Source organism: Hemiscyllium ocellatum, chromosome 26 (assembly GCF_020745735.1).
Source record: "Hemiscyllium ocellatum isolate sHemOce1 chromosome 26, sHemOce1.pat.X.cur, whole genome shotgun sequence".
NCBI lineage: Eukaryota > Metazoa > Chordata > Chondrichthyes > Orectolobiformes > Hemiscylliidae > Hemiscyllium > Hemiscyllium ocellatum.
The window spans coordinates 29,434,909-29,448,013 of record NC_083426.1 but is presented as its reverse complement, the minus strand read 5'-3'; the positions used below and the strand labels follow the sequence as shown (position 1 = coordinate 29,448,013).

Sequence of the window (13,105 nt, the reverse complement as noted above, 5' to 3'; positions counted from 1 at the left end):
AAGATATGGTGCTCCACTGGCTTGTGTTGAGCCTTACTGTAGCAGACATGAGACAGAAATGTTGGTGAAGGAACACAGTGGTGTATTAAAGTAGCAACTGGAAGCTCTTCCTCAACTCCCAAGACCTCCCCACACCCGCTTCCTATACAATCACTGAAGGTGCAGTACTTGCCTGTTTACCTCCTCCCTTCTCATTATCGATGGCTCTAGACACACTTTCCAGGTGAAACCTGCACTTCACTCAATCAAGACTATTGTATTCACTCACAATACGGATTTCTCCAATTGGGAGATGAAATGGTGAATGGATAACCACTTTGCAGAACTTCCAAGTGTGTCTACAAGAATGACCCCCCCAGCTTCCGGTTGCCTATCACTTCAACACACTGCGCTCCCAGGCCAACATTTCTGACTAGAGCCTGCTGCAGTGCTCCAGTAAGGCCCAGAGCAAGCTGGAAAAACATCATATTTTCTATCTTGGGACCTTCAAGTCTAAATATCCAGTTTGATAACATTATAGAGAGTCATAGAGATGTACAGCATGGAAACAGACCCTTCTTTATCATATTGTTACACACATTACAGGCCCTATCATCACATGCGTTGCTTTCAGTTCAGCCAACCCACCTCCCCATACTTGTGTTGTTTTCCTTCCTTGGTTTTCTGGCTTGTGTTGTTTTCCTTCCTTTCCTTCCATCCCTTTTGCTGTTCTATTTCTTTCTAGGTTTCCATTTCCAACTATCCCATTCTCCACTCTCTTTCTCTCCATCCGCCCCCCCCCCCCCTCAAAACCTCCACACCCACCCCCTTCTGCAAATCTACCATTTTCTCCTAGTTATCAATTCTAAAGAAGGGTCACTGCACCCAAAATGTTAATACTGTTTTCTCTCTCCAGATTTTGCTTAGAGCTGCTGAGTTTCTCCAGCAGCTGTTACTGCTGCAGATTTCCAGGGTTTTTTTTGACAGCTCGGTGCGATGTTTGCGGACAGAACGTAGGTTTTCCGCAAAGTGGTCCCCAGTCTGCGTTTCGTCTCCCCAAAGTACAGCAGACCCCACACTGTAGGGTCGTGAGCAGCGAATATGCAGATTGCAATGAATAAAAGTGCAGCCAAGAGAAAATAAACGTTAACTCCCTCTAACAGCCTTCAATCCTCAGAGTAATCAATAAAATTAGTGATCATTGTTTCAATGCTAAGGAAAACATACCATTTATTTACAACCTAAAAGGGAGCAGGAACTCACCCCGGGTCCATCGGTGGCCGTGTAGTCAATGACCACTTGCAGCTGGTCACCGCTTTGGCACGGGCGGGGTAAGGTGAGCACCAGGGTGCAGCCATAGCTGGTGAAGGGTTGGGCCTTGTGGCACACGGGCCGGAGTGGGCCTTCTGGGTCACCGAGGCGCACCGACACCGACTGGACACTGACACTGGAGTGAGAGTCCAGGCAGAGCTCCGGACCCCCGCCCTCAGGCCGGACACAGCTCAGATCCAACACCTCCCGACCCTGCAGCTGCCTCCGCTCGAAATCCACCCGCAGCTCCAGGTGGAAATGCCGGACACGAAAGTGCCGGTAACTGGAGGATGTGGCAGTGTCCGAGCTCCGGTCCAGCACCATCTCACTCGCCATGATGTTCTCTCTGCCTAGAAGTGGCGAAGGCGCATGCGCTGGCAGCAGAGGCACGCCCCCTTCCAGCGTGGCCCCGCCCCTCTATTGGCTTCTTCCCCTTCACTCTGTCCCTCAGTGCAGTCTGCCTCCCTCAGTGCTCTCCTCCCTGTCACTCTGGTCCCTCTCGGTGCAGGCTGCATCCCTCACTGCTCTCCTCCCTGTCACTCTGGTCCCTCTCGGTGCAGTCTGCCTCCCTCACTGCTCTCCTCCCTATCACTCTGGTCCCTCTCGGTGCAGTCTGCCTCCCTCACTGCTCTCCTCCCCGTCACTCTGTCCCTCGGTGCAGGCTGCCTCCCTCACTGCTCTCCTCCCTATCACTCTGGTCCCTCTCGGTGCAGTCTGCATCCCTCACTGCTCTCCTCCCCGTCACTCTGTCCCTCGGTGCAGGCTGCCTCCCTCACTGCTTTCCTCCCCGTCACTCTGGTCCCTCTCGGTGCAGTCTGCCTCCCTCACTGCTCTCCTCCCCGTCACTCTGGTCCCTCTCGGTGCAGTCTGCCTCCCTCGCTGCTCTCCTCCCCGTCACTCTGGTCCCTCTCGGTGCAGTCTGCCTCCCTCACTGCTCTCCTCCCCGTCACTCTGTCCCTCGGTGCAGGCTGCCTCCCTCACTTCTCTCCTCCCTGTCACTCTGGTCCCTCTCAGTGCAGGCTGCCTTCCTCACTGCTCTCCTCCCTGTCACTCTGATCCCTCAGTGCAGTCTGCCTCCCTCAGTGCTCTCCTCCCTGTCACTCTGGTCCCTCTCGGTGCAGGCTGCCTCCCTCACTGCTCTCCTCCCTGTCACTCTGGTCCCGCTCAGTGCAGTTTGCCTCCCTCACTGCCCTCCTCCCTGTCACTCTGGTCCCTCTCAGTGCAGTTTGCCTCCCTCAGTGCCCTCCTCCCTGTCACTCTGGTCCCTCTCGGTGCAGGCTGCCTCCCTCACTGCTCTCCTCCCTGTCACTCTGGTCCCTCTCAGTGCAGTTTGCCTCCCTCACTGCCCTCCTCCCTGTCACTCTGGTCCCTCTCAGTGCAGTTTGCCTCCCTCAGTGCTCTCCTCCCTGTCACTCTGGTCCCTCTCGGTGCAGGCTGCCTCCCTCACTGCTCTCCTCCCCATCACTCTGGTCCCTCAGTGCAGGCTGCCTCCCTCACTGCTGTCCTCCCCATCACTCTGGGTCCCTCTCAGTGCAGGTTGCCTCACTCACTCCTCCCCTCCTGTCACTCTGGGACATCACTTCTTGATGCTGCCTGCCCTCTTATTGCCCAACTCACCACATGGCACAGAGTGGGGCATTAGGTGAGATGCTGGCAATTTACCAAGGGTTTTTTTTCTGAGCACTCAACTGGGTTAAGTTTTTTTTTAAATTTAATTCAGTGACATCAGGCTCTTGTATGAATTTAGCTTTAGAGATGAAACCACCAAGAGGGAAAAATCAGTTGTTCTGGGCCAATGAAAAACATTTGGGGCCCATTGATGACATTGATCCTGACATCAGTAATACTGGTGATTGTACCAGTAATTAGTCTTTGAGCCAGTATTAGTCATTGTGCCACTGATACTGCTCAAGGTCAAAACAGAAACAAAAATTGTTGGAGAAACTCAGTAGGCCTGGCTGTGGAGAATACAGAGTTTCTGAGTTCTATTCTGAAGCAGCATGACTGGCCTCAAAATGTTAACTCTGTTTTCTCCATACAGGTGCTGCCAGACCTGTATTTCTCCAGCAATATGAGTTTTGTTTCAAATTTCCACCATTGCTTTATTATGCTGGTCAAGGGGCCTGTCATGGTGCAACATGCTGAAAATGATCATTATGTTACCAGTCTGTATGCAGTAACTGTTACAGCCTCTGGTGCTAACCAGAGAGATTCTCCCTGTTTAGCCAGTATCTAACAAACTATATATAAAAGTCTGATTAGTGGTATTTTTGCTGCTGAGTGGACACAGGGCAACATCAATTGCAGCACTCAAAGAATTTAAAAATCATTTTAAAAAGAATGTAAATCAAGTGCACAGCCAATTTAAAAATAAATCACACTGTAAAAAGTATCGAAAGGAACTACAACAACTCCCAGCCCAGCCCACCAAATAAACATGGCTTGCTAACTTGTCTTTCCTGGGTTCCTTCAAGTTCAATGTCTAAGGTATAACTGAAGTCCCAGGTTTGTTCCTTGCAGACTCCTTTGACAGTCATCCACTTGGAGCATAGGTAGCGGCAAGTGAAGATGGGAAGAGGACAGAAATAATAAGTAGCCGTGCATGTAACAAAGTTAACTGTGGGACATTAGATATTAATCAATGATGCTGTCAAGAATGTGCAGGAGAGCACAGAACTAAAAATTATAACTGTTTACAATACAGCTTACCTTTAACAGGACTTAGCCTTAACAAGAAAAAATGCAGGCTTTGGTTCGAGAGGACTGATAAGGAGTGCATGCTCTGTCATGGATTGATCTGTAATAGAATATGGCTGAGTTCTACACAGTAGCAGCCAGGGTCTCAACAAACATTGAGTTTGTCTTGGAGCCAAGGACATTTTTCTTTGGCACCACGTGATCTCCAGGCCATCCTGCAGTCAGACTTGTTTGGAAAAGGACATGTCAGTTTTCTGCCTCGGAAGTATGAAAATTATGCAAGAATGAATCTAGAGACTACATAGACTTTGCACTGGAAGGCCGCAGAGAGAATCCAGTCTTCAATATCCCACCTATATCATACTGGAGGGGTATATCTCTGTTTATGTAATTCCTTAATTCTAAAATTCTCAACCTTGTTTTCAAATTCATCTGTGTGTAATCTCTACTAGTTTCACATCTGTGATACTTGTGCTCTTTAAATTCTGATCTGTTGAACATCCCTAAGTTTGACTTTTGGAACATTGGTGGCCGATATTTCCTCTAAGCTGCAGTCACTCCAAAATTCCATGCACGGTGACCGACATTGTCATACTAGTTGTGACATTGACCTCTGAGGCCCACACAGCGGAAAAGAAAATTATACAGCATGTCAACATTCAACTGCCTGAGCCGTAAATTGAATTTTTCACCCAAAATCTCTTTGCCTTTCTACCTAGCCTTTGTCCTTTAAGATACTCCTTAAAACACCTATTTCACCTATCTTTCGATTATCTGCTTCAATTTTGTTTTTCTTATTTGTCTTGGTTTCATATCTTGCTTTCTAATGCCATTGTGAATAGGCTCAGGACATCAAGTTATTATGTCAACTAGCCAATGTGAGCTCAGAATGCATTTGAAATAGTTTCTAAGAGCTTTCTGTGATTGAACTGACCAGAGAGCAGTAATGTGACATGATTCATTAATGATGTCAGAGTAAAGGCATCCTCAGGTAGGACAATATTATTGGATTTTATGTACAGTTTAAAAGGGAGAAGATTGAGCCTTACACAATATTTTAAACCTAAAGATTGGCAACTATATAGGCATGAAAACTAAGCTAGTTGAAGTGAATTGTCATAGTGAGCTGAGGGATGCATTAACAGGCGTAATGGTAGACATTTAAGGGGATACTTCAAGATACCCTGAATACATATATTCCTACTATAAATAAAGGTTCTGAAGGGGGGATCTATCATCTATGGTTAACTAAAGTAGTTACGGAAAGCATCAAATTTAAGACAAAAGCATAGATCTGGAAATGAGTGGCAGGTAAGATGATTTGTCAGAATTCATAGTGTGACAGAGAATGACTAAAGGAATGAATTAATCAGAAGGAAGAAACCAGAATTGCAGAGGAATCTATATAGGAAGATAATAATAGATAGCAAGGCTTCTCCAAGTATTTAGAAAACAAATCAGAAATTAAAGATTCTGGGTCGTCTACAATATGAGAATTGAGAGTAGTTAATAAAACTAGATTAACAAGGGAATGATGGATCAAATGAATATTTTGCTTCTGTTTTCACTATTGAGAATACCCAAAACATTCAAGTAATATCTATAAATCAAAAGGTGGAAGGGAGAGTAGAACTTAGTGAAATTACAATTACAAGGGAAATGGTACTAATAAAACTGATGAAGCTGCAAGCTGATAAATCCAAGCAAGCTGATAAATCCAAGCAGTGTGATCTTGAACAAATTGCATTGTTAATAGTCTGGAATCATCTGTGGATTGAGAATTGAGAGAACCCAACAGAATCCCAGGAGGTCTTTAGAAGTAACCAGTTGAATAAAATGTTAGTAAAAGCAAAATACAACAGATGCTGGATATCTGAAATAAGAGAAAATGTTGGAGGAATGCATCAGGTCAGGTAACATTTGTAGAGAGAGAAAAATAGATTAATGACAGACATGACTCTCCTTCAGAACTGTTCAACAGTCCCTGGATTTGCTGATGCATCTGTTCCTCCTCAATTTCTCTGAGCATTTATTGCACGATGATCACAATGATGGTAATCCTGCTGTGCTTAGGTGTAATAGTCACAGTTCCAGTATCAGAAAAGATTCTTCTTAATGTGAGAAGTCAGCACTCGCATCTCACACAAACGATAATTTAGCAACATTCTCTCCACAGTGGGGCATGGAGGACTCTGACATGGAAGGCCATGGAATATCTTTACATAGATCTTTGGCACAGGGACCTTACTCTGATATATGCATTACAAGCTACGAGTGGAAGATTATAAATGCAGGAGGATTACTAAAACTTCTTCCCCACCTGCAGCCCCCCCCGCCCTCCACTCCATCGCCAGCACAGACTCCCTCCAACATCTTCAAGGAAAGCATTGTTGCATGTCAGTGCATGATGGAAAATACTTCAAGGAGAGAGGAAATCAGCTCTTCAGCCTATGAGATCTTAGATTGCCATTTTGAATTGTGGCCCGCAGGTGACACTGTTAAGGTCATCTGTAATTACTCCAGCTTCACAACGCTATATCTATAATAATTTAGATTAGATTCCCTACAGTGTGGAAACAGACCCTTCAGCCCAACTTCCCTCTGACTAATGCACTTTAACACAATTGGCAATTTAGAAAGGCCAATTCACCTGACCTGCACATCTTTGGTTTGTGGGAGGAAACGCAGGCAGACACAAGGAGAATGTGCAAACTCCACACAGACAGTTACCAGAGGCTGGAATCAAACTTGGGACCTTGGTGCTGTGAGGCAACAGTGCTAACCACTGACCCACTGTGATATTGTCATGATTGCTTGTGACCAGGATTTGTGTCTCACAATTGGTCAGTGCATGGGTTTCATATGCAACACATTATGATTGCAGATGACTTTAACTTGAACAGTGTAAGTCCCTGATTGATGCAATTTCCCCTTGAAGGGCCTTACATCAATAGAGCTCTCATGTTCAGACAGGGGAAAAAAAAACATACTTCCCTCTCTCCGTATGTGGTCACAACCATTTTCTATTTCTAGTGCATAATTGTGAATCAGATGAGCATGGAAGCTAATACATGTCACATTTCACAGAGTGAGTCAGAGGCCCAGATGGTGATCTAGATGGCACACCCCCTCCCCACCAAACATTTTATGTTCCTTTGTTCTTTGCACACCTTGTTGAACCCAACAGTTCTGAGCTTCTACATTTTTGACCGAAGTCTTCCATTTAAGTTTTCATCTCTCAACATTACTCCCTAAGCCTCAGCCCTACCACGTAGCCATACCAACTATCTTGAAGCCCCCCAGGGCTCCTTCCCCTGTTGAGACCGGGGTAATGGTAAATCCACCCACCTGCAGTAACCCACGCCATTCAATGCACGACCATCTCTGATTCTTATGTTGATTTGCCCTTGTCACAATTATTGCTCCCCTTTGTATCCCAGCATTTTGTATCCAATACATACAATTGAATTCCCTTACTTCCCTACCATTACCTTAAATAACCTACCTTGACTTTTAATAAGCAGACCCTGAGGATTGACTATAACCTAAACTCCCGAACTAACTTGGAACAATCGTCCTCACTGATGCATGACTGGACACCTGACTGATATCTGTACAGCTCCTCAACTTACAGACTGCTAATGCCCAGACTAGCTGTACTGGCCTGCAGGACTGATTCTAGCCCATCCCTGTGCCCCTCACAAAAGATTACAAGATACATTGCTGAGCCTGACTCCCTCAACTGTGATGGCACTCTGACGGACAACAGTTACCGTTCATTTCACTGGGCCTACTCTTCTTAGACTTTGAAATATGGCTATTTAATTGAAGCGCATTTTGTGTTTACCATGTAAAATACTAATGTGACATTGACATAGCACAGTGTCTTATAGCTACAAGTCCCCCACCTCGACTGATTACTGCTGACAGTTTTTAGATCAGAATGGTGCTAAAAAAGCACAGCAGGTCAGGCAGCATCTGAGGAGGATTTTCCTACTCCTTGAATGCTGTGCTTTTCCAGCACCACTCTGATCTAGACTCTGGTTTCCAGCATCTGCAGTCCTCACTTTTGCCTAGTTGATTACTGCTGACAACCATGACAAGCTGCCTTTCTTTATATCTGCATTAAATGGCAAGTCAAGTCAAAAACACGGCAAACCTTTAGGTTCTGAATGAGCCCGCAAAGTGCAAAAAGGCAAGGCAAGGAAGAAATGCTGAGGGCATCCAAGTAGGTGTAAATTGAGCAAATGCTAAGACGGCAAGTAAAGATCCTTGAGGTGCACCCTACTACAATGCAGGAGTACCTGCACTCAAGGCAGCCTGGATCAGCATTGTGTGATGTGCTTCAAAATACAACAATGAAGTGGACTTTTATTCCAGGTGAGTTGAAGATAGCCTATGGACATGGTGTGACCATGGAGTGCACCCCGAGATGCTGGAGACTGCTGGCCAAAGTGGAGGTACAAAGTAGCAAGGGGTGAGCTAAAGCTACCAGTTAACTGCACTACCTTTTATGTGGGGAACTGTCGCCATCTAGCTTCTCTCCAAGGAATGAAACATTAGTAAACAATATATAAATGAGGCAGGATTAAGCACCAAGCTGTAAATGCTTACAAATAGACTTCTCACCACCCACTAGCGAGATTCTTATTTTCCCATCCAAACTCAGCATGCCAATTCGAGAATCTAGTTGTTCCATTCTTGGTATATTTTTCAAACTGACTTGTCATTTCCCATATTGTTCAGGACCTGGAAATACAGTCTATTTCTTTGAGTGGGAAGTCCAGAACTAGGGGGAGCTGTTTTAAATTTAGGGGTTATACTTTTAGGGCAGAGATGAGGAAAATTCTTTTTCTGTACAACCTAGGAACACTCTGCCTCAGCAGGGAAGAGGCAGGGTCATTAATTACTTTTAAGACAGAGGTAGATTGATTCTCTTGCCTAACATGAATCGCAGATATCAAGACTGAATGAAAATATGGAATTCAAAACATTACGACATTGGCCATGATCTTATTGAATGCTGGAACAGGTTTAAGGAGATGAATAATCCATCTCTATTCCTAGTTCTTATGTTCTTATTTGCATTTTCATCATTTTCTAGATGTTTTTAGATCAATCTTCCCTCATTCTATTTGCATCAAAACGATGTCAATTTTCCTTAATGGAGTGGGTACTTGGGTTTGAATCCCATCGTGGCAGATGATGGAATTTGAATTCAATTTTTTTAAAAATCTGGAATTAAGAATCTACTGATGACCACAAACCCTCTCGCCATTTATCAGAAAAACCCATCTGGCTCATTAATGTCCTTCGGGGAAGGAAAGCTTACATGTGACTCCAGACCCACAGCGAATGATTTCAACTGCCCTTTGAAATAACTATGCAAGCCGTTTGGTTCAAGGACACTGAGGACAGACAATAAATAATGGCCAGCCAGCAATGCCAACATCCCATGAAGGAATTTAAAAAAATTGGGTGTTGATAAGCCCATTTGCAGGGAGATTTGCACAGCTTTTGACACCAATTTTACACCCTTCCTTAAGAACATTCCAAAGAGATCATTCCCCTTATAACACTGATTCTTTATTTTAGCTCTCCTAACAAATCCATCCTTTGCATGGTATTAGATTAGATTACTTACAGTGTGGAAACAGGCCCTTCGGCCCAACAAGTCCACACCGACCCGCCGAAGCGCAACCCACCCATACCCCTACATTTACCCCCTACCTAACACTACGGGCAATTTAGCATGGCCAATTCACCTGACCCGCACATCTTTGGACTGTGGGAGGAAACCAGAGCACCCACACAGACACGGGGAGAACGTGCAAACTCCACACAGTCAGTTGCCTGAGGCGGGAATTGAACCCGGGTCTCTGGAGCTGTGAGGCGGCAGTGCTAACCACTGTGCTACCGGGCCGCCCACGTATCTCCTATGCAAGTGCAGGAGATGCAACACCAGCACTTTTACTGCCTTCTTTCTGCTGTGTAACTTGCTCACTCCACTCAAAGAGAGGTTATTTGTACTTTTTACAATTTACTAATGATGCAGCCTCCTCCACTGCAGAGACCAAATAGTGATTGGGTGACTGCTTTGGAAAACACCTCTGTTCCAGCAAGAAGTGAGCTTCCACTCACCTGTCATTTTAATTCTCTCCCTCATCCTCACTGACTTTGACATCTTAGACTGTTCTAACAAAGTTCAGCTGAAGCTTGAGGAACAGCATGTCATCTTTTGATTCTGGATGACTGGAAAATGCATAAGCAAAATTGAGTTCAGCAAATTGAGATCCTTCCTTGCCCCAGATTTTCCAGATGGATAAACAAATGATGATTTTGCTACTCCCCATTTTCACCCCATCATGGCTTGCCTTTTGTTTTTCTGTTCCTATTTTTATTAATTTTGTAATGGACTAACCCCCATTTAATCTCTTTTGTCTTTCACACTATCATAGACCTTCCCCCTTGTTGTTTTTAGGAGTTCATGATTGCAGTTAGGCATTCGATGATTTATTGCAATTTTCTGATACTTTGAACTTACTAAGAAGCAGTTGTTTAGATAAGATGCATTAATTAGTTGGATAATGTAAGTGAAATAGCTTCAGGGAGGCCAGGATCCTGTCAGTAAGTCACCTTTTATTTACATGATTTGGAGATGCCGGTGTTGGACTGGGGTGTAGAAAGTTAAAACCTACACAACACCAGGTTATAGTCCAACAGGCTTAATTGGAAGCACCCTAGCTTTCGGAGCGACGCTCCTTCATCAGGTGATTATGTTATGATCGAGCCCTCCACAATTACCTGATAAAGGAGCATCGCTCCGAAAGCTAGTGTGCTTCCAATTAAATCTGTTGGACTATAACCTGGTGTTGTGTGATTTTTAACTTTAATTACATGGATTCTGAGGAGAAAGTGAGGACTGCAGATGCTGGAGATCAGAGCTGAAAATGTGTTGCTGGAAAAGCGCAGCAGGTCAGGCAGCATCCAAAGAGCAGGAGAATCAATGTTTCCCGAAGAAGGGCTCATGTCCGAAACGTCGATTCTCATGCTCTTTGGATGCTGCCTGACCTGCTGCGCTTTTCCAGCAACACATTTTCAGCTTACATGGACTCTGACCAGCCAGCTCAGAACCAGTCCCTCAGGTGAGAAAAATCCCAGAGGTGCCTGTTTATTTTTTATTTTATTAAACAATACAGTTTCTAAAACTGTTAACATTAACAGCTGTATACAGAGAAACAGCAATTTTACAAGGGAGAGGAGCAAAGCCAGGCCCCAAACCCTGCTGTGCTACTAGTTTTCAGGGAAATGAGGACGAACCTCAAATCCCACTTTGTTATCACAAAACAGTAACAGTAACAAATATTTACAAGACAGTCCAATTAGATACAAACGCTGCATAGAATACAGACCCACCAGCAACCCACCCATCCCTCCCACCTTCCGGCCACTTGAAGGCAGCCCGCTCCTACGTCCCTTCTGGTTCTCAGTCCACACCATGTCCCTTCCGGCTCCCACCTTATGGCCACCTCTAGGTCAGCCGTCCTACTTCCCCAAACCCCCATGCCAACAGTGGTCAGGATGGCCTACCTACCTTCTGGCCACTTCTAGGACAGCACGTCCCGACACCTGCCTGGGGTGACAGTGCTGAGGATGGCCTACCCGCCTTCTGGCTCTCGGCCACCCTGATGCGCCATCCAGCTTGTGGACTGCCCTGACACCTTCCTGACACCTCTGGGACAGCACGTCTCCTTTCCTGGGATGACAGTACACAGGGCAGCCCACAAGCCTTCAGGATCTCAGCCTACCCTTACGTACCTTCTGATTACCGCTTCTCAGGATGACAATGCTCAGAAAAGCCTACCCATCTTCTGGTGCTGGGTCGCAGGGTGCCAGCTTTTGGGATGACCTATTAGTCTCCCAGCTCTCAGTAAGGCCTGCCAGAACCAGGGACAGTGCAGGTGATAATCTAACAAGCAACAAGATAGTCAATTACCAACAAACAGTCCTTTCTGGTACACAGTATCCATTACCATAAATAGTTCTCTTCAAAAGGCAGAGTCCATTCCCAAGTACAGAGTCCACTCCAGTATGCAGGATGCATTGTCAGAGACTGAGGTCACAACCAAAGGCAGAGTCCACTCCGGAAGGCAGCAAACACACAGCCTACAACACACACAGGTGTCAAGTCTCCATAGAGGCCTGGTTTATCTACAGAACCAGGCCCACTAATAAGAGCACAGTACATTGTGCAGGTGCAGTTAACTCAAGGGTTGAATTCACTCTTGAACTCAAGGACACAGCAAATACTCACATCTCAACACACAAATTTTCAGTCTTTACAGAGGTCTAGTCCACTGACAAGGGCCGGACCTACTCACAGCAACAGCTCCTCTGGAATGATGCATTTTCTCACAAGGGCTCAGTTCAAACACCAGAAAAAGTGAAATCATGTTCAAACATCAAAGAAAACCAGAATGCAAAGGCTAAGCCCTGGCACAAAAATCAACATTGTCCTTTTCTCAAAGTGAAAGAGAAAAGGGTAACACACAGGCTGGAACCAGCCAGTGAAACAACAATCCCCTAATGAGAACTGGATTACACCTGAAACACATTGCTAGACAGGCTGATTTACAGGTAAAAAGTGAGGTCTGCAGATGCTGGAGATCAGAGCTGAAAATGTGTTGCTGGTTAAAGCGCAGCAGGTCAGGTAGCATCCAAGGAACAGGAAATTCGACGTTTCGGGCATAAGCCCTTCACAGTCAATCAGTCCTTGATCAAAAAGGAATACCAGGTAACAAAGTTGTCTTTGTAAACCAGCCAGTTTAGGATTCAGGTTCTCCCCCCAAAAAAAAGCAGAAATCAACAGCAGCAGTAGACACTGACTGTGGCCAGCCAGTTCAGAACCAGTCCCTATAGTGAGGGGAATCCCTGAGACTCCTTTTTTATATTAAACAGTACAAAATACAGTTGACAATAAACAGAAAGTGGCAGTTCACAAAAAAAACACTTTATACAGGGGAAAGCGCAGCAAAGCCATATCCTAAACCTCATCGTTCAACCCATTTTCAGGGAGATGAAGACAAACCTCAAATCCCACTTTCATTCATCAAAGATA

The 13,105-nt window shown here is 45.3% G+C and overlaps 1 protein-coding gene across 2 annotated transcripts in view; it reads right to left on the bottom strand.

Annotated features, from left to right (window-relative positions):
• rnpep (arginyl aminopeptidase (aminopeptidase B)) overlaps positions 1-1,636 on the bottom strand; it is a 42,111-nt gene extending 40,475 nt beyond the window's left edge. For both annotated transcript variants that reach the window (XM_060845461.1, XM_060845460.1), the window contains exon 1: positions 1,243-1,636. In XM_060845461.1, the coding sequence (XP_060701444.1) occupies positions 1,243-1,626 (384 nt within the window). In that variant the 5' untranslated portion in view covers positions 1,627-1,636. The remainder of the gene's footprint in view (positions 1-1,242) is intronic.
• Between the last annotated feature and the right edge of the window lie 11,469 nt (positions 1,637-13,105).